The 18,467-nt window shown below is 60.6% G+C and overlaps 1 protein-coding gene across 5 annotated transcripts in view; it reads left to right on the top strand.

Moving 5' to 3' along the window:
- Window positions 1-15,634: 15,634 nt before the first annotated feature.
- IGSF9B (immunoglobulin superfamily member 9B) overlaps window positions 15,635-18,467 on the top strand; it is a 39,674-nt gene continuing 36,841 nt past the window's right edge. For 4 of the 5 annotated variants that reach the window (XR_005831259.1, XM_040616297.1, XM_040616295.1 and 1 more), the window contains exon 1: window positions 15,636-15,821. Coding sequence is in view for 4 of the 5 variants with exons in the window: in XM_040616297.1 (XP_040472231.1) it covers window positions 15,758-15,821 (64 nt within the window). In the remaining variant the exon portion in view is untranslated. Of the gene's footprint in view, window positions 15,822-18,467 lie in introns of all 5 variants that reach the window. The other variant, XM_040616298.1, reaches the window with a different exon arrangement.

Raw genomic sequence — 18,467 nt, 5'->3', positions numbered from 1 at the left:
TCGCCCAGGAAGGAGCCCTGGAGCGCTGCGCCGTGTCCCGCGCCAAGGCTCCGGCTGCTTTCCAAGGGTGGCCGTGCTGAGAACATGGCCCTACATGCTTATGAAGCAAGGTGCAGGCACACGTTAGTACCTAACAACAGCTATTAAATAGAAAATAAAATAAAACAAATAAATAAAGGAAGTGGCTCTGTGTCCCAGTCCCAAGGGTTTCCCAGCAAGGTGTGATGCCACCTGAGGTCCCCGTCTCCCCGGCTGTGCTCAGAGAACAGGCAGCACGAGGAGGTGGTTTTCCCAGGCTTGGCCGCAGCTGGAGGCAGGATGAGGTGCTGGTTGCCCTGGTTTGGTTTGGTCTGTCCTGCCCTGCCGGTCCCCTGGGGGCATCCCCTCCTGGCTGAGCTCCCCCCCCCTCCCCCATTTCAGCATCCTCCGTGTGGGTGCGCAGTCCCCGCCGATGGCCCATGGGTACCTGGCTGCTCTGCCCGCTCCTTGCCCAGCGTGCCCTATTAAGGCAGAAAGTGCTCTGAAAACTGTCCTGGCTTTTTCCTCTCTTCAGGACATCGGAATTTTTTTTTACTGTCTTTATTCCCTGTCCCCTAGCATTTAACCTGGCTCCTGTTAGGGGATCCCTGCTCCTTTTCTGAGTCTGCACCACTCTCGATCTGGTGCTTTCCATCATTTAAGGACTTAAAATGAAGCGCAAAAATATATTGTTAAAATAAACTTGACTTTTTTGGTGCTGCCTAAAAATAAGCAGGCTCTGAGGGCTGGAGCCACAGCTGGGGGGAGCAGCAGGTGGCTGGGGCTGGGCTGATTTATCGCAAGGGCGCTCGGTCCTCTTGGATTAAATTGTAAGGCCTTCTCTTGTGTTTTTACAAAAAAGTACATGGTTTTGGCTCACAGCGTCCCTCCCAAAGGGAAGCCCAGCATGGCGCACTGTGGGAGACACCCTCTCAGCTTTGAGTTTTGTCTTCATCCAAGGTTTTGCAGGGGATGCCTGGAAAAAGCGTGAATCAGTCATTCTCTGCACACAATGCGGAGGGAGCTCCCGGCATCGTCCCCCCCCGGGGGCTGGCTGGCTGGCATGGCTCCCTGCCTGCTGCAGGCAGCTTTCCTGCGGCAGTGGGGGGGTGTAAATCCTTTGGACCCCCTCAGGCAACCAGCCGGGAATCTCTGGGTCCTGCACTTGCGATGCCTGTGCAGGTAATTTGGGAGCAGCATCTCATGCCATATCGTACTGCTCAGATAATAAAATGCAGGTAACTTTTTTGCTGGGGCAAGATGTGTAGAGCATTGCTGCTGCAGGCAGCGGGGTTCCCTGCCTCCCCCTGTTCCTGAAGGATGCTCGGTTCTTGGGGGGGGTTTCTCTGCCTTTCCCTGTTCCTGAAGGATGCTCCATTCTGGGGTGGGGTGGTTCTCTGCCTTCCCCTGCTCCCAAGGGATGCTCAGTTCTGGGGGTTTTCCCTGCCTCCCCCTGTTCCTGAAGGATGCTCAGTTCTGGGGGGATTCCCCAGCTGCCTGAGGATATGGGGGTCATTCCCCTGCCATGGCTTGCTCTCTGGTGGGACTGGCCCTGGGGACCCGAAGGGCACTGGTGGGGACCCAAAGGGCACTGGTAGGTCCCCACGGGTGTTCTCCTGCAGGCCAGCCTGCCTTGGCTTTATGTTGCAAGGCTGCTCTGGCCGTGCCTTGCACCATGTCCCCCCAGCCAGCCTCTGGCTTTGCAGCACCGAGGGGAGATGTTGGGATATACAAATACCTTTGCATCCCTGCAAGGGTTCAAGGAGCTGGGGCTGCACATTTGTTTCCATTGAAAAAATCAGTAAAATCAGCTGCTGCAATTCTTGCCTCCCTTTTTTGCTGATGAGGAATCAGGCCCAGGGGGCAGGAGGGAAATGCAGGTGCTGGTGGGGGAAGGAGCACATGGGGATGGGGATGGGGATGGGGATGGGGGTGGGGGTGGGGATGGGGAGATCAGCCCGGGGTTTCTGTCCTCCCAATCCTGGCACAGCAGCACCCAGCTGCCCCGGCGAGGCCACGGCACGTGGAGCTGGGTGCAGCCCATGCAGCAGGAGCGAGCGGGACCAGGGGATGGAGCGGTGCCCTGCAGAGGCTGTGCTGTCCGCACAAAGCCTTGTGCAAGGCCACCGCGTCCTTGTCAGCTGGGGGTGACGCAGGTACGTGTGGCTGCTGCTGCAGGGATGTTTTCCCTGTGGCTCAGAGCTCCTGCTCGCCTTCCCCGCTGCCCTACAGCAGTGCTGGGAGCTGTGGCTGCCGTGCAAGCCATGGAGCAGCGAGCAGAGCGCCGGCGGAGCTGCAGCACAGCAGGGAAACAGCATTTATTTGCTGCGACAGCTTTGCAACAGATTCTTTGGCGGAGCTGACTGCAAACTGCAATCCTAAACTGTCGGACGGCTCCTTTTTCCAGCCTGGGAGTGTGAGAAACAAATTTGTTTGGGTTATAAAAACATATTAGAAAGCAACACATTTTGTTTTGCAATATACATAGTTCTTCATGCCAATTTTTTTTTTTTAATGAGTGCCATTCTAATCCCTTCCAGACAAAGATGTTTCTTAATGACTTTTTGTAGAGGTAATTGCTGGGAGTGAGGTTTCAAAGCACTAGACAGGGAGCTGTTGGTCACATGGCCACCAGTGACAGCTGTGCATCACTCAGGTGTGGGGGGAAAAGGGATGAAAAGCTCTTGAGGGTCTGTCTAGCCTCCAAAAGGATCCAGACCTGGGGCCTGGAGAGGTGATGCCCAACACCAGCAGTGCAGGAACTAGAATGTCTGGAACACAGGGAAGTGGCTTTTTGCTCATCATGGGTGCCCACGTGGTTGACATCTTGATGCACGTGTCTTGATGTTCTCTAGTATTTTACTGAGTGCTTCTTAGCTCTTCCCCAGATCCTGCAGCATGAGCTTTGAGGAGCATCCTATGGGCACCACCAGCTTCCTTTGCCACTGGACCAGGTGACAGTGACCTCCTGCCTCGGGCCTGGATGACAATCAGGACCTCCAGCTGGGTTTCCCTGGTAGGAACGGCGCGTGAGGGACCCCTGGGAGCTGCAGGTGGGTTTTGACCCCAAACCTCCCAGTCTCCATCAGTCTCCTCTAACCACCCACCTGGCAAGAGGGGCTGCTGGGGCTCTGGAGCTACTTTTCCCCCAACATTTTGGGAATTGGTACATTCCACCCTCCCTCTTTCAACGCTGGCATGGGCAGCATTGCCGCTTGATGGAAAGCCACCCCACGAGGGTAACCAGGCACAGCCATCAAACACCCACCTCTTCCAAACGGTGCATCTCCTCCTGGCTTCCTCAGTACTGGGTGTTGAGGAGAGGCTGGCATCACTTCTGCCTTTCAGCTCTTGGTTTTCTTTATGGAGCTGATTTTCTGCATCACCTTTCCGTGCCAGTGCCTGCCTGTCTCTCCCAGTTCCCACTGTCCTTGTGGCCCATCCCAGGCTCTTTCCAAATCTGCTGTGATGCCATTGCAAACAAGTGGGTCCAAGCTTGTTTTTCCAAGTTGGTGTCAGCTGCTCTTCAAATCAAGGCAAATGCCTGCGGGTTATTTTTTTAAAATGGCACTAACTTTGATTTGTAATTAAAACACTCCATTTAATTAGGCGAGTATGACAGAACCTTTAGAAACCTGACTATTTTTATATATTTACTCCCCTTGTGTTTTTCTTAGGGACTGGGGTTCCAATTAAAACAACCTCCTTATTAAATCGTTGGCTCTTGAATAAAACCAGAAGCTAAAAATACAGCAAGGCCACCGAGCTGCCCTCCCTGTCCCCACACCTCTCCCTTGGACCGTCGCCTCTGCATTGGTTTTCTCCCCATGAGCTTCTCGAGGCACTTGGTTGAGCTGGTGCAATCCTGGTGCTTGACTCTCTGGCTTTGCTCCATTGAGCTTTCTCCTACCTCGTGCAAAAAGTCTGCCGGCTTTGAGTGCAAACGTGCCCCGAGCAGCTGGATTGGGATGGAGGGATGGGTTTACTATGGGGCTGGGCTGTGATGTTGCAGCTGGTTTTCTCCCACCTCATATTTTGGGGAGCCTTTGGAGGTGGCTTCACCCTGAAAATCCCACTTTGACATGTCTCCAGCTGTAAGATGATGCTTGCCATTGCTGTAGCAGGACTAGGGGGAACAGTTTTCTTTCACTCAAAACATTTCTGTGTGATACATGCATTTGCAATATAGGAACAATAGCCGTCCTGCCAAGCTAAACATGAGCTGTTCCTGAAGTTGTTGGCATTTTGCTTTTTGCCAAGGGTCTAGAGAGGAGGCGGGTAAACAGCCATCAACTCTGAGCTGCAGCAAAAAGGTGAGTTAGAAAAGGGGAGCTGGAGGCTGGAGAAAATCCCCCTCCGAGCAACCAGGTTGCAGCAGCAGCAGCAGCCGTTGCTGCTTGTTTGCCCTCGGAGCCAAGGGGACGTTGTGCTTGGGGAAACCGAAGGATGGGCCCTTGGTTTCCATGCACAGACGTGCACACTGGGCACCCTCGTGCCCTGGTTTGCCCTGGCAAGGCCAAATCCTGCCCGGTGGTGGCTTTGCCGGGGGAGCTGGGCTGCTGAGGTGGCCCCCCAAGCACTGCACTTGCTGCGAGCTCTGTGTAACGGGGAGGTAATTTCCCAGAGGTGCCTGAAGTTGCCTTAATGTGAGCTGTCAAAATGATGTACAATTGCGCTGGGCTCCCTCGCTCCCCCTGCGTCTCCTGTGACAATTTTGTCAAAGCTCGTTTTTGAGAAGCTGTTGTGACGGGGTGCTAATGGCTCCTTCCTCATCAGGCAATCGCGGGCGCCGATGTCCCCAAACGCGCCGAGCGGAAGCTGCTTCTTTCTGTGATAATTAAGAAAAATGATAATAACAGGCTTAAAGGAGAGCAACCGGGGCTCGGTGCCGCTGGGTACGTTGGCAGCTCACGTGTCCCCGGTGATGCTCACAGCCTGCAAAGGCCAGAGGTAGCATCTCCTCCATGGGTTGGGGTCAACCAGCTTCTTGGGAGCATTTGGCATCACCAGGGCAGCGCACGCTGCACCTCCAAGGGTTTGCTGGGGGCACAGGGCTGGGGCTGCCCCCACAAGAAGCGAGCTGCCTCGGCTCATCTTAATGAAATGAGAGGTTAAAAATAAAAATCAATAAATGCCAGATTATCGAGATGGGATTAATATCAATTTTAAGCATGCCCCCCCTCGCCCCAACATAAAAAATGACCCAGCGTAGCTCAGCTAATGAGATTGGGAGCCTCAGCAATCAAGGCGAAGGATTAGAGTTGATCACAATAAATCCCAAATGATGAGGGACGTTGCCAAAGTCTATCCTTGGAAGACCCCACCAGCATGGACCTGCCCATGGGGGATGCTCGGGGCTCACTCTGCCCTACCCTGGAGCTGGGTGCTCCGACCTGGCTGTGAGTTTGGACATGGGCTGTAGTGCTCGGCACCTGCTTGGGTGTTGGAGCCCCACACCCCATGACACCTCGCTTTTGCACACCATGGTCACATCCCACCTATTTTTGCAGCATCCCGTGAGTTCCAACCTCCGTCCCTGCTGCCTCGGGCCGCCAGGCTGGATCAGGGCACCGGGACACTCCGACGTTGCCTAAAGCCTGTTTACCCACAGCCCTTGGGTAGTCCCAGCCGTCTTCTCCCACAGCCACCCATGGTCTCCAGCTGTGCTCTCCCTTCCCAGTTGCCGGCTTAATCCCCATGTGTGTTTTTAATGCCTCTGCATGTCTCTAAGCTCTTCTGTACCCAGAAGCCAAATGCTCCTTGTAGGATTCAGATGTCTCCCCTGTGGATTAGATGGGATGGCTGCAAATTCCTTGTAATTTCCTCATGTGGGGTCTATTATCTGCTCCTGGGAGGTGCGGGAGGAGGGTGCTCAGGGGCAGCACCCCCCCCTCCCCGCCCTTTCCCATCTGTGTAATGCTGGGCCAGGGGGAGGTTTAGCCAGTGATCCCTTGTCAGGGCTCTGATTCAATTATTCCCTGCTGCAGCCTTGCCTGCGGCTACCGGGGAGCGCAGCCCTGGGCTGGGGTTTGGCTCCTGGCGTGGTGTGATGGAGAAGGACAGCTCATCCCTGTGCCAGGGCAGGGGAGGACCATGGCCTCCCCATCCTATGCAGGGCTGAGTGCTCCCTGGATGAGCTCTCTCCTTTCCCAGGTTAGCTGGTTCATCAGCTGCCTGCACTATTAAATATCACCGCCGCTTAATTTAGGTGGCTGGGATGCAGCCCTGGTTACAGGCTGGATTTGCTGATTCAGCAGGTTGAGAGAAAATCCTTTCCCTTACGGATGGGAGTGGGTGCTGGGCAGAGGGGGAGGAGGTTTTGGGAGAGAAGTCCTTCAGCACTGGGGATTTCTGGCTGATCAGGGCTGTGTGGTCCAGGAGCTTGATCCTTGCTGCTGGTTGTCTTGTATCCAGCAGCCAGAAAACAAGTGAGCTGGTGCTTTCAGGTCCTCAAAGGTGTTTGCTCTATCCATATGGCTCTAGGGATGGAGAGCATCAAGTGAAGGCAACCCTGTGTATCCCACATCTCACCGTCCGCAGTGGCATCCCCCGCTGCGAGGCAGCTACTGCCTTCCTGGGGGGGGGGGGGGAGCCCAGATTTGTCTTTCTGATGCCTCAGTGAATGGCATCGATTGGGCTGGAGTGAAGAATCGATGGTAATTTGGTTGGAGGGCTCAGCGTTGGGTGCGGGAGGAGTAATTAGAGCAGCAGAGGCGGCGTGGGCCAGCTGCCACAAGGTCGAGGTGCTGGGGGGGCCACTGGAGCCCATTGCCTGGGGAGGGGCGGAGGGATGGCACGGAGGGCGAGGGGCTGGCTCCTGCTTCCCCGGCAGCTGGGATGCCCTTCGGCATCCAAACCCCCACCAAGGCTGGCAGGAACAAGGTGGTTTGCCCTGCTAAGAGCTGGCTCTGGAAGGCAGGCGTTTTCCTAGCGTGCTTTCCCTCCCCCTTGCCACTGGAGCAGCACCTCCAGCGCCAGGTGGGGCAGAGGCTGGGTGCTGGGAGGTGCCTGCAAGGGAGGGACCTCAGGGTCCCACTGCGCTCCCCAAGGAGCAAGTGATGGGGGACCCCGGCGGGTTTCACATCTTGATACAGGCAGGGGGAACGGGAAACATTTCCCTGCAGCTCACGGAAATGACACCAAAAAGCCGTGAGCTGGGCTGCAACGCTCGTGTGCTGAAGGTTTTCTGGCTCTCCCTTGCCCTTCCAGCCTGCCTGCAACTCGCTGGCACATCCCACCCACACAGAGCAAGCCTGCTGCTTCCCCCAGCTCTGCCTTCGCAGGGGGCTGCGGTGAAATGGCCTTTCTGCTCTTCCCCAGCAAGAATTACGGGGCCATCTGGATTTCAAAGAGCAGCCGGGCAGCTGGTTTAATTGGAAGCTGTTCCTTGCAGAAGGAAGGAGGGGGCTCGTGCCTGATGGACTCCCCCAGCTCTGTCCTCCCGTGCTGTCCATGGGGATGCTGGAGAACTGCATCCCGGCTGGGCCTCGGGGGATGTCTGCATGCATCCGGGCTTGGGAGAAAGCCGGGGGTGGTTTTCAGCACTGGGTGGGTGGAAGGGAAGGGAAAGGAGGATGTAAACTTGGGGAAAAGGTCAGGCATGCTATAAATATGTGGCATCCGGGGAAAGAAATGTCAGTGTGCGGCAGTAGCAACACACCAGTGTCTGAGATGGAGAGAGAAATGATTGTTATCTGGGGGATCAAATCCACGGGAATCGGGGCCAGGACAACAGCGGAGGGGGCTCTCCCTGAGTCTGGTGTGTCAAAGCGTGGCTGTTGTGTTGCTGGGGTTGTTATTGGGGGTGCTATTGCAGCTGAGAGGGGTTGAGGGCACGCAGCAGTCGCAAGTCGCCCAGGCTCTCGGGGCACCGAAAGTTGTCCTGCTGCTCTCTGATGGGGTGAAAACAGGCTGGAGCTGAGGATTTCCAGCTGCTCCGCTCCCGGGACCATCCTCAGCCCTTTCCTCCATGAAGATGAGTAGATGGAGGGGCCTTCATGGTCCTCCTGCCCGAGCTGGGAGCTGGTGGCTCAGGAGAATGATGCAGGAGTGGGTGAGCATCCCGGGGGGCTTGCTTTTGGGGATGGGGGAGAGTCAGCAATCCCCTGGAACTGTGCCACCTTTCCAGGGGAGTAAGACGTGCTCCCCGGGACTGATTGCACATTTGTCCCCAAAGTGGTCTGACTCGCTGCCTAATCATCTTCCCCGGCAGCCCTCTGAATGCAGGGCTGATTGCTGCCTGGCGGGGAGGGAGCTGGGGAGAGGGGGGAGCCGACTGGGGCCAAGCACAGCTGCAGGGAAGTGATGGCAGCAGCCGCCGTGCTGCTCCCCGTCCAGGCTGGCTCACTGGGGGGGGGCGGGGTCAGCAACGAGCTGAGGACTAGCCAACTCGTCTCTCTAGTTTGTGCCAGTCTGGGTTGAAGGAATGGTCTCAGGAGTGGTGTGTCCCATTGGAGCAGGGTCCTCATGCCCCCAGCAGGGCCCTGGGGGGCTGTCACTTCTCCCTGTGGTGGTGACTGCCTCCTGGTCCCTGGGAGTGCCATGGCAGGGCTGTAAAGGGTGACCTGGGGGGTCCCTGGGTCTGCAGACTCATTCACTGCGTTCGTGATTTCTGGCCGGTGACTTGCTCCCCACGGCTGCAGTGTCACCTGGTCATTGCACCTTCGCCCCCCAGGTCTCTCCTGACCTATGGAAGGCTTCAGGCTGTTGGGGCGATGCCCTGAGCTGTGGGGGCACAAGGTGCTGAGCCCGGAGCTTCCAGTAGGACTGAGCCACCAGCCCTGGGCTGCATGCTGTGGGGCAGCAGGGGAAACAGGCACACCGTGTTTCCTGAGCCCTTCATTGTGGCGTCTGGGCTGAGGCTGGAGGGGACCCATGCAAGAGCTGTGGCCTCTTTTCGCTCTGCCTGGGCTCAGGTGCGTGTGCAGGAGCAGAGAGCTCGGGGGGCTGTGGCCTCCAGCATCCCTGTTACAGGTTCTCTGCTCCTCAGGTGGTTGTTTTTTGTGGGAGGTGACGGCAGGGGCTTGGCTGGAGGGGCACGGCTGGTCCCCCCCTAGCTCTGCCCGCTCCATGTAGCCCCCTCACTTGTTCCCCACAGCTCGGTTTCTGGGGGCTGCTTGGCATGGCCGTGGGGAAAGTGGGGATGGTCTCCAGCTACCTGGTCCTCGGGGGCTGCCCTGAGACCCGGCTGAGCCCCCACCTGGGATGCTCGGTTTGAGGGAGGGGAAGCACAGTGGCTGGCGCAGCTTGGGCAGGGAGGTGCGTGGCTGCGGCCCCCCACAGCCGCCGTCTGCTCCCCTCCGAACAAAGGCGGCTCTGAGCCTCCCTTGCCTCTTGGCACGTTACAAGAGAGCCCTTCTCTCCGGCAGCAAAAGCCCTTTCCAAGCCTGGCCCCCACTTCCCCGGGCGGGCTGCAGTCTCCTTCGCTGTCCTCCGCCAGCCCTGCCTGGGTGGCTGGAGCCCAGCCTGGCACCTGCCTGCCCGTCCCCTTCCCGGGGTGCTGCGGGCTCCAGCTGTGCTGGGGTCCCCAGCATGCTTGTCCCCTCGTAGACCAGCACATGCCCTTGTTGCTTGGATTTGTTGGGGGGCAACGCTTGCATGGCAGAGGGTCCTGCAGCCCGGTGCTCCCTGCCTGGCTCCGGCAAGGGTTCTTGGGGATACACTGTGTGCGTGGGGGGGCTCAGCATGCTAGTCAGCCCCCACAATTAGGGGTGCCTGCTGGCCTGGCAGCAGCCATGCAGGGCTGCGGTGGGCTCCGGCCGTGGGCACCGGGGAGCCCAGCACACCCAGCTGCAGCAGGGAACAGGGAAGGGGGAAGAGCTCCTGCCACTGGTAATTACCGGCAAGGTTGATGCCACATGATGCAGGGACGTCAGCAGAGTGTGTCACAGCTGATGACACGCTGCATGTGCAGGGGCTGGAAAGGATGCCAGGGCGAGAGGTTGGAGCACCGGGACAGCAGCGTCTGCCTCACGGTGCTGAGCCAGCCTCACTGCCCGACCTTCAGTGAGTCACCTCTCCTCCCCGGGGCTGCCACAGCACGGTTGAAGTGGCCCATCCCACCCCTCTCCCTCCGGGGGCTCAGCTCTCTGGCTGCTGCCCAAGCCCCGTGCCTCAGTTTCCCCACGGTGCAGGGGAGGCGGTAGGTGAGCAGCTGCCGTGGGGCTGTGCCCCCCCCCCCTCCCCCCCCCAGGAGAGATGCATTCTCCGGGCTTTTTGGGGATGTGTGAGGGGAAGCCAAGGCAAAGTGTCGTTACTCATGGGGATGACAGCGCCGATGACAAGTCCCCCAGCCCCCAGGAGCACGTGCTGTGCCCATGTTCCCTGCACGGGGAGGTGTGTTCCCAGTGCCAGAGAGGCCCAGTGAGTAATGGGGTGGGCGGCAGTGCCAGGGTGCCGTGGGGGGGTGGGAGCAGCAGCACGGTGCTGCTGGGCTGCAGTCGGTGGCACCGAGCAGAGCACTCTCTGGCATCCTTTTAGGGCTGGGGGGGGACGACTGCTGCCAGGGGGGGGACGTGCCCCACCGTTGGGCAATAGAATGAGGGGTTACAGCACCAGCGTCGGGACAGTCCGCCTCGTGCTAAGGATGAAACGGGTCCCAGGAGAGGCTGGTGGTGCCTTGCTGCCCCTTTCTTGGGGGAGCAAACCCCGGCCCATGGTGTCTGGAGGTGGCTGCTGTGAGTCTGGGGTCTCCCACAGCACCTGGGCTGCATCTGCCCCAGCCAAGGTGCCGTGGAGCAGTGCCATGAGGCTGAGCCCCACAGAGCCGGTGCCGGGATTGGGATGCCCTGCACCTCTGAGAGATGTATTTTGGCTGGAGAAGTAGTTGACGAGATAAGGATGGGGTATCGCGTTACCGAGTCGGATGCTTCTTTGAGGTTAATAAGACAAGACAGACAATTGCTGCTGCTTGATCCAGGGAGTGCTGTGTGAGTGAGTCTATTAGTGGGCTGATGAGTAATCAGCTACGTTGGAGACCTGCTAACAGGAGGAAAAAGTTGTTAATGTGACTCAACTGACCCCTCTCAGCAGAAGTTAGTGTGTCTTTTCTGAAATACCACAGGTGGATTGTTCCACGACTTGGATGTGGAGCCGGGAAGGCATGGCACTATATTCCTCCTTGCTTGCCAGCCGGAGTCACGCGCCGGTGATGAGCCACCGATGATGGGAGAGGGGACAGGGAGGGAATGAGTCTAACCCCAGCTTGGCGTGAGCCGAGCCCATCTGCCTGCTCATCCTTCAGTGACTCCGTCGAGGGGTTTTTACGGTCGCTCCTGTGGCAGGCTGGCTGCGCACACAGCGACACTGCAGGCTGGCTCAGCATTCCCATGCTCAGCTCCCGCGTTTTCAGGGTTCCTGTGTGTCCCTGCCCCAAAGCCATCTTCCTCACCACGGTGGCAGGGATGGGGAGGGCTCCCTTCTCCCGGTCCCTTCGCGGAGCGGGGAGGAGGTGACAGCTGGGTGATGTGGGATGCCGTGAGACACCGAGTCCCACTTTCTGAATGTGGGCCGTTGCCTCCCGAAGTGCAGGAGGCAGCTCTCCCAGGAGATCAGGTGTTGTGAGACTCGTGACTCCACCATGCAAATGCTGGAGGCTGTGAATAATCATGTACTTGTGCAGGGAGACTCAGCCCCGTGTGGGTTGGAGCGTCCCGCGGCCGGGCAGCAGGCAGCCGAGTCCGGATCTCCTGCTCTCCTGGCCGGGTCACCGGCAGCGAGGAGCTAGGAGGAGAGCAGCACCCCAGGAAGACCCGTTTTTGGGTCAACCCCTTTCCAGCAGCAAGTATTTTTGCTGCCCTGTGTGAAGGCTGAATCAGAACGCTGCAGCTCTGAGTGCTGAAAATCCCCGAATTCCCAGCCTGTACTTGTAGCTCATTCCTGCTTCTGTTGTGCCGATATCCAGACTTAAACCTCTGTCCCTGCTTCCAAGAGCCAAGTCCCAGGGAGCTGGCAGCAGCTTGACTGGGGCAGCATCTCTCCCAAACAACCACACGAAGGATGGGGAGAGCCGCATCCCCTGAGCCTCTTGCTCCTGTGCTAATCTGAGGACTCCTGCCTCATCTGTCAGAGTTTAAAAAAAAAAAAAATCAAACCAAAAAGCAATGGCATTTTTATCCTTCTTGTTAGGCAGAGTGGTAAATTTATTGCTGGGCAGTTGTTAAGTGACTCAGCTGTGCCTGGAAGGCTGTGCTCTCTATGGCTGCACCATGGGGCAGAGGGCAAGGGTAGTTGCACCGAGCCATGGTCTGCAATGATTCCCACCCCACCCACCCCACCCCCTTTCTGTCCCTTTTTGAGCTAGGGGTGCCACAGGGATCCCCGGATCAGCATCACGAAAGATGGATACAGCTCAGGCCAGCGAAACACTGCTCCTCCTTGGAAAGTGGAAGGATTGACCTGCGGGGTGGGAAGGTGCCGGCTCCAGGGCTGCCTGCATCCCATGGGAGCTGCATCGCTGTGCCCTGCGGGGACAGGGATGGGTCGGGGGGTTGTGTGTGTCTGGGGCGTGCGTGGCTTATCCAGCTCTGGCCCATTCCCTGGCAGCTCCTGTTTCAGCATGGAAGGCTGCCTGCCTGCCTCCCACGTGATGGGCAGGAGGTGGCCGTGGCCGAGGACCTGGGTGCTCCTCGCCTTGCCGTGCCGCCTGCTGCCTTCACCCGCTCCCGGCTCTGCCACCGCAGACTGACGTGAAAGTACACGGAGTGCCCTGTTCATGTAAATAAACCCAGCTATAAATAGAGAGGGAGAGAAGTGTGAAAACAGTGGGGAATGGATTTCATAAAACCAGCAAATTAGTCTGGAGAAACAAGGGTGTGAACCAGCAGCCTTGCTCCAACTTGAGCCCAGATTTCCAGTTTCTGGAGGGATGCTGGGGGGGCCCTGTGCTGTGCTTGGCTTGGGATGAATGCGCCGGGAGCGGGGCTGGGTCCTCCCCATCTACCATGGGCTCCCAGTGCCTCCTGGCTTGGCTTGTGTTGGTGTAGGTGGCATCAACACCCTTCTTTTTTTTTTTTTTTTTTTTTTTTCCCTCTGAACTTGTGGAAGAGCCCGCTAAAGACATGAAGATGATCTGGCTGGTAACATGGACCAGGATATATTGCCTCTGCCCAGATGGGCGAGGATGGATGGAGCTCTGCCAGCCCTGGGCTTGCTCCCTCGCGGGCAGTAGGTGATGGCTGGGATCTTTTGGGTGCTTTGAAGCCAGCAGGACCGGAGCAGGGAGGGTGCTGGCCAAAGGGTTCTGCCCTCCCAGGCTACTGCAAACCTGACTTTCAGGAAACAGGCTGGACCGCCCCGATGCGGAAAGCAGCTTAAACCCCGGCGCAGGGGCCATCCTTGGCTCTGCCAGCCCCGCCAACCCACCTCGCAGATTTGCGAGCTTTCACTTTGGGCCTCAGGACCGAGCGCTGAGTCAGACTTTTATGAGGTCTTGGATTCTGCTAGGGAAGCAAACTGCCCGGGAGCTGGCGTGAGCTGGGGCTGGGCAGGGGGATGCTCTCCTTCATCCCCGTGCTGCCCACCGGCTCTCACCTCATGCCCGGGGCTGTGCCAATGCCTGACCCCCAAGAAGCGTAATAGCGGGCAGAAGGTGCGGGATGCTCCTCAAACACCCTCTGCAAGGGTTGGGGGTTTGCCTCTTCCTGGGAGGCGCGTGGGCGGAGGTGGGGAGGTCTGCAGCTGCTCAGACCTCGCAGTGGGGAGCTCACCCAACGGTGCGGGCAAGGGGAAGATAGTGAGCGCTGGGGACAAAATGGTGTGCCACTCTCTCCGCGCAAGCCTGTCCCCTCCCGGGCTGCCTGTCATCTCGGGGGAAGTGCAGTGGCCCATTTCTCCTGCTGGCATGCTCCTCGGGGAGCGAGCCCAGCTGTTTCCCCATCTGGCATCACCGGAGGTGTTTGCAGGGAGGAGAGGTGGGCTGGGATGGGAGAGCACAGGGGGACTCTCTGTTTTCCACCTCTTCTCCATTGGAGTGACCCCAATTCTCTCTTCAAATGGAGGGGTGTGCCCAGCAGGGCACGCAGCAGGGACAGGGTGACGGGGAACTGTCACAGGGTGCAGGGACGGGGGCAAGCAGAGTGGAGTGGGAGCAGGGGGAGGTGACACAGGTGGTGCAGGGAGGCAGGAGGGGGTGGTACAGCTGGTGCAAAGGGTGGCAGTGGCACCAAGCCAGCGCTGGATGTGAGGTGGCAGGTGAGTATGACACCAGGCTGTGGCAGGTGGTGAGGAGGTGACTGAGAGGTGCATGGTCCTGGCAGAGATGAAAGCAAGCTGGTGCAGGGGGCAGGTGGCACGGCTGATGCAGGGTGGTGGGGTGATGGTCCTGAACCTCTGCTGGGGGCACGGATGGTGGCGGGGATGCTACCCCGAGCTGATGCCTGAGTGAAACTTTGATGTACAAGGTCACAGTGTCACCAAGCAGGTGACAAGCATGTCACCCCAAGGTGGTGCAGGGTGGCAGGGACAGATGGCACAGCTGATGTTGGTTGGGGTGGTGCGGAGCTGGTGCCGGGGGCGGGTGGGTCAGCCCATGGTAGGGAGGTGGGTGACCCTGCGAGGGTGCAAAGTGGAATTGGCATGTCAGAGGGGTGGCATGTGGCAGCAGGGACAGGTGGTAGAGGTGGGGACTGGGACCTCCCATCCACTGTGCCAGGCAGGTGGCACATCTGGGGACAGGAAGGTGACGCTGAGCCGGCGCAGGGGCACATCTGGGGACAGGGAGGTGACGCTGAGCCGGTGCCGGGGACACGTCTGGGGACAGGGAGGTGATGCTGCACAGGTGCAGGGGCACATCTGGGGACAGGAAGGTGACGCTGCGCAGGTGCAGGGTCACATCTGGGGACAGGGAGGTGACACTGAGCCGGCGCAGGGGCACATCTGGGGACAGGGAGGTGACACTTAGCCGGCGCAGAGGAACATCTGGGGACAGGGAGGTGACGCTGCACAGGTGCAGGGGCACATCTGGGGACAGGGAGGTGACGCTGCGCAGGTGCAGGGCACATCTGGGGACAGGGAGGTGACACTTAGCCGGCGCAGGGGCACATCTGGGGACGGGAAGGTGACGCTGCGCAGGTGCAGGGGCACATCTGGGGACAGGAAGGTGACACTTAGCCGGCGCAGGGGCAGCACATCTGGGGACAGGGAGGTGACGCTGCACAGGTGCAGGGGCACATCTGGGGACGGGAAGGTGACGCTGAGCCGGCGCAGGGGCACATCTGGAGGCCGGGTGGAGCCGCTGCAGCAGGGCGGGTGGCAGAGCCGGCCGGGAGGTGACCGGCCGGCGGAGGTGACCCCAAGCCGCGCCGCGCCGAGCCGAGCCGCGCCGCGCCGATCCGGCGCACCGCCCGCCGCTCCCGGCAGTGCGCATGATACTGCGGCGCAGGGGCCCCGTGCGCGCCAACCCACCTTGAAACGGGCCCGGGCCGCTCCGCCGGCCAATCACCGCCCACTCCGCCGGGGCGCGGCCAATGGGCGGCGGGCGGGGGCGGCACCGAGCCGCTAAAGGGCGCAGGCTAGGCTGCACCCCGCACCGTGCGGCGGAGGGCAGGTGCGGCGCGGCGGCGGCATGGGCGCGGGCATGGGCGCAGCGGCGGCGGGCGGCGGCCGGCCCTGAGCCGCCCCTCCGGCCCGGCCAGCCCCGCGACGGCCCGGGGAGCCGTGCCCCGGCCCGGCCAGCCCTGCCCCGCCCCGGCCGGGCCGCCCGGCGGGCGGAAGATGCTGCGCACCGGAGGCCGGTAGTACTATGATTTGGTATGTGGCCGCTTTGGTAGCAAGTGTGCTCGGTGCCCGCGGGCTGCCCGTGCAAGGTGAGTGGGGGGCCGCGGGGGTCGCAACGGGGTTGGGGGGGGGGGGTCCTCCGGGCTCGGCGGGGCGGCGGCGGGGCTCCCCTGCGTGCAGAGCATCCCCCCCCCCCCCGCTGCCGGTGTCCGGGACGTGCATGCCGCGGGCGGGGGGCGTGCGGCGCGGGGCTGGCGGCGGGAGGGGGCTGGGGGGGGGGCGGTGCGCTGCGGCTCCGGAGGGGCTTGTGCCGGGGCTGGGGGGGGGGGGGGGGGGGGGCTGAGCGCTGCCCGTGGCCCCGGGGGGGCTGCAGCCAGGCGCCCGCTGTGTCTTTATTCCCTGCTGCAGGGGGAATAGAAAAAAAACCCAAAGGGAAATACATGCTAATAAAAAGATAAGGTAATAAATAATAATAATAATAAATTAGGCTAATAAATAATAATACTAAAAAGCCGCATCTTCCCCAGGCGCGCAGCGGTTTTTGCAGTGACCTCCCAAAGGGCAGCGGCTGCGACTCGGGAAGTTGGGGAGGCAGGAGCTGGTGCGGGAGGCTGGGCAATTCCCTCGGGAACAGGCAGCCCGTGCCGGCCCTGGCGGGGGGCACGCCTGGGGCCTGAGGGTGGCCAGGTGTCCCTTGCTCCCCGATGTCACCCTCCGGGCTGGGGGAAGCAGCGAGGGATGCAGGCGGCGTTTGCCCTTCCCTGCAAGGGTAGCCCGGCTGGGCAAGGAGAACTGCAGGAGGGATTCGGTGCCTTCCCTGCAGCTCCCCGGCTGTGCCCGTGTCCTCCTGGCTGTGGGTTTGGGGGTGACTTTGCCCCCCTCCACCCCCTTCCTGCTGCCTGGATGGGGGGCTACCCTCCTGCCCCTCGCCACTGCAGGCTGGCTGCTGTGCCGGGGTAAACTGAGGCACAGGGTTGTCCAAGGTCAGGAGGGAGACAGCAGCAGGGAATAACCCTGATTTTCCTATTCTGGCTTCTTTTCCTTCAGCTGCCAGTCCCCTCCCTCCCCCCCAGCCATCCCTGCAGGTAGGGGGGGGGCTGCCTGCCGCTGCTGCAGCACCCGCTCCCATCTCTGCTGCTGGTACCTCGCCGGGCACAGGGTGGTCCCTTCCCAGGAGCTGCTCCCTGGGTGTCCCCGAGCCCTACCCGTGGGGATACGGTGGTACGGTGGCTGCCGACAGCGAGCGATGCCTGGCTGGCAGCCACCACCGCTCCCCTCCCCGGGGCGTGGGGGAGCACCGCCTCAGAGGGAGGGGGCACCTCGGCAGCCCCCCCCCCCCCCCCATCACAGCGTTTCTCAAGTGTGTGGGGTCACATCTGCACCCTGCTATGGTCCCTTGGCATCCCTGCCTGGTAGCTGGCTCCTCAGAGGTGAGGGGGGCCAGGATGAGGCTGCTTTTTTTTGAGGGGGGGGGCCCCCCTCTTGCTGCTCAGCCGCAGCTGACCGCTGCCTGCCTGAAATGCATCCTGCGGCGTGGCGAGGCGGTGGTTTGCAGCAGCGGTTTGTAGAGGGGTCTTCTGCCCGGGAGGGGAGCAGAGCAGCAAGCTCAGCGTCTTGGGAACTTGGAAATACCCTAGAGCCCCTGGGATGGGGCTCCGGAATTGATGCCAGGGTGGGTGGGTGCCGGGAAGCCCAGGCGCGGGGGTGCTGCGCGTACGGAGCAGCGCGTACGTGATGAATGAGTGCGCCGTGAGTAATGCGTGGGTGGGCGCCGGGCGAGGGGGCGCTGCGGCCCGCGGGGGGGGGTGGGGGGTGGTGTGGTGTGTGATGCTGCGTGGGGATGGGGAGCCCCGGCTGCTGCAGCCCCTCGGTCACAGCGCTGGCCTCCCCTGGTGGGGGGGGGGAGGGTGGTGTCACCCCACATCGCTTGGGGACAGGGCTTTGGAGCGGGGCAGGGGCTCGCCATGTGTGATGGCCTCGCCGGGGATTTTCCCCTTGCCGTGGCCTTCCTCCCACCTCCTTCTTCCTTGCCGAGCTGGGCTCCGATGCCACGGCGCAGGCCCTGGGCAGCCTCTGGCCTGGCCTGGCTCTCTGAGGGCTTTCCAGGCGTTAATCGGCTCAGAGAGGGAAGGAGGGTGCGTTATCCCTCTTACGGTGTGGGGGAGTAGAGCCCGGGACGTGACCGCGACGGGAGTGGGTGTTGGAGGAGGGATCCGGCCTCCTGGCGTTCCCGGTGACGCTGAGGGGCTTTTCCTCCCTCTCCCACGAGCGTGACGTGGCATCACACGGCGACCGGGGATGGTTGTGGATCCAGCAGGCGCGGTTTGCAGAGGGAGGACTTGGTTTTGCCAGCCCTGGGCGAGGGCTCCCATCGAAGCGGTTTGCCCCGACACCGCGGCAGGTGACGCTGGCGGTGTTGACCTTGGCCGGTCGGAGCAGCTCGCTGTGCTGGTGCTGCGTTCCCTACTCACTCCCAGCATGGAGCTGTTGCATGCAAGAGCCGGTGCCTCTTCGGCGGTGGAGGGGTTTGGACCAGCAGCCGCCCGGCTTTGGCACATGCGGCTTTGGCCCCGCTCTCCTCTGGCAAGGGGATGGTTTGGCATTGGGAGCAGCCAAAGAGTTGGCCCAACTCCCTTTTCCATCCTTCCCTGGAGGATTTCTGCTCCTCCGGACCTGTTGGGAGCGCGCATGGCAGGGAGGGATGCGTGTGTCCCAGTCATTGACTTGGCTTGCCG

Source organism: Falco naumanni, chromosome 16 (genome assembly GCF_017639655.2).
Source record: "Falco naumanni isolate bFalNau1 chromosome 16, bFalNau1.pat, whole genome shotgun sequence".
In the NCBI taxonomy this organism is placed as follows: Eukaryota; Metazoa; Chordata; class Aves; order Falconiformes; family Falconidae; genus Falco; species Falco naumanni.
The sequence above is the reverse complement of the archived record's forward strand: the minus strand, read 5'-3'. Positions and strand labels throughout refer to the sequence as shown.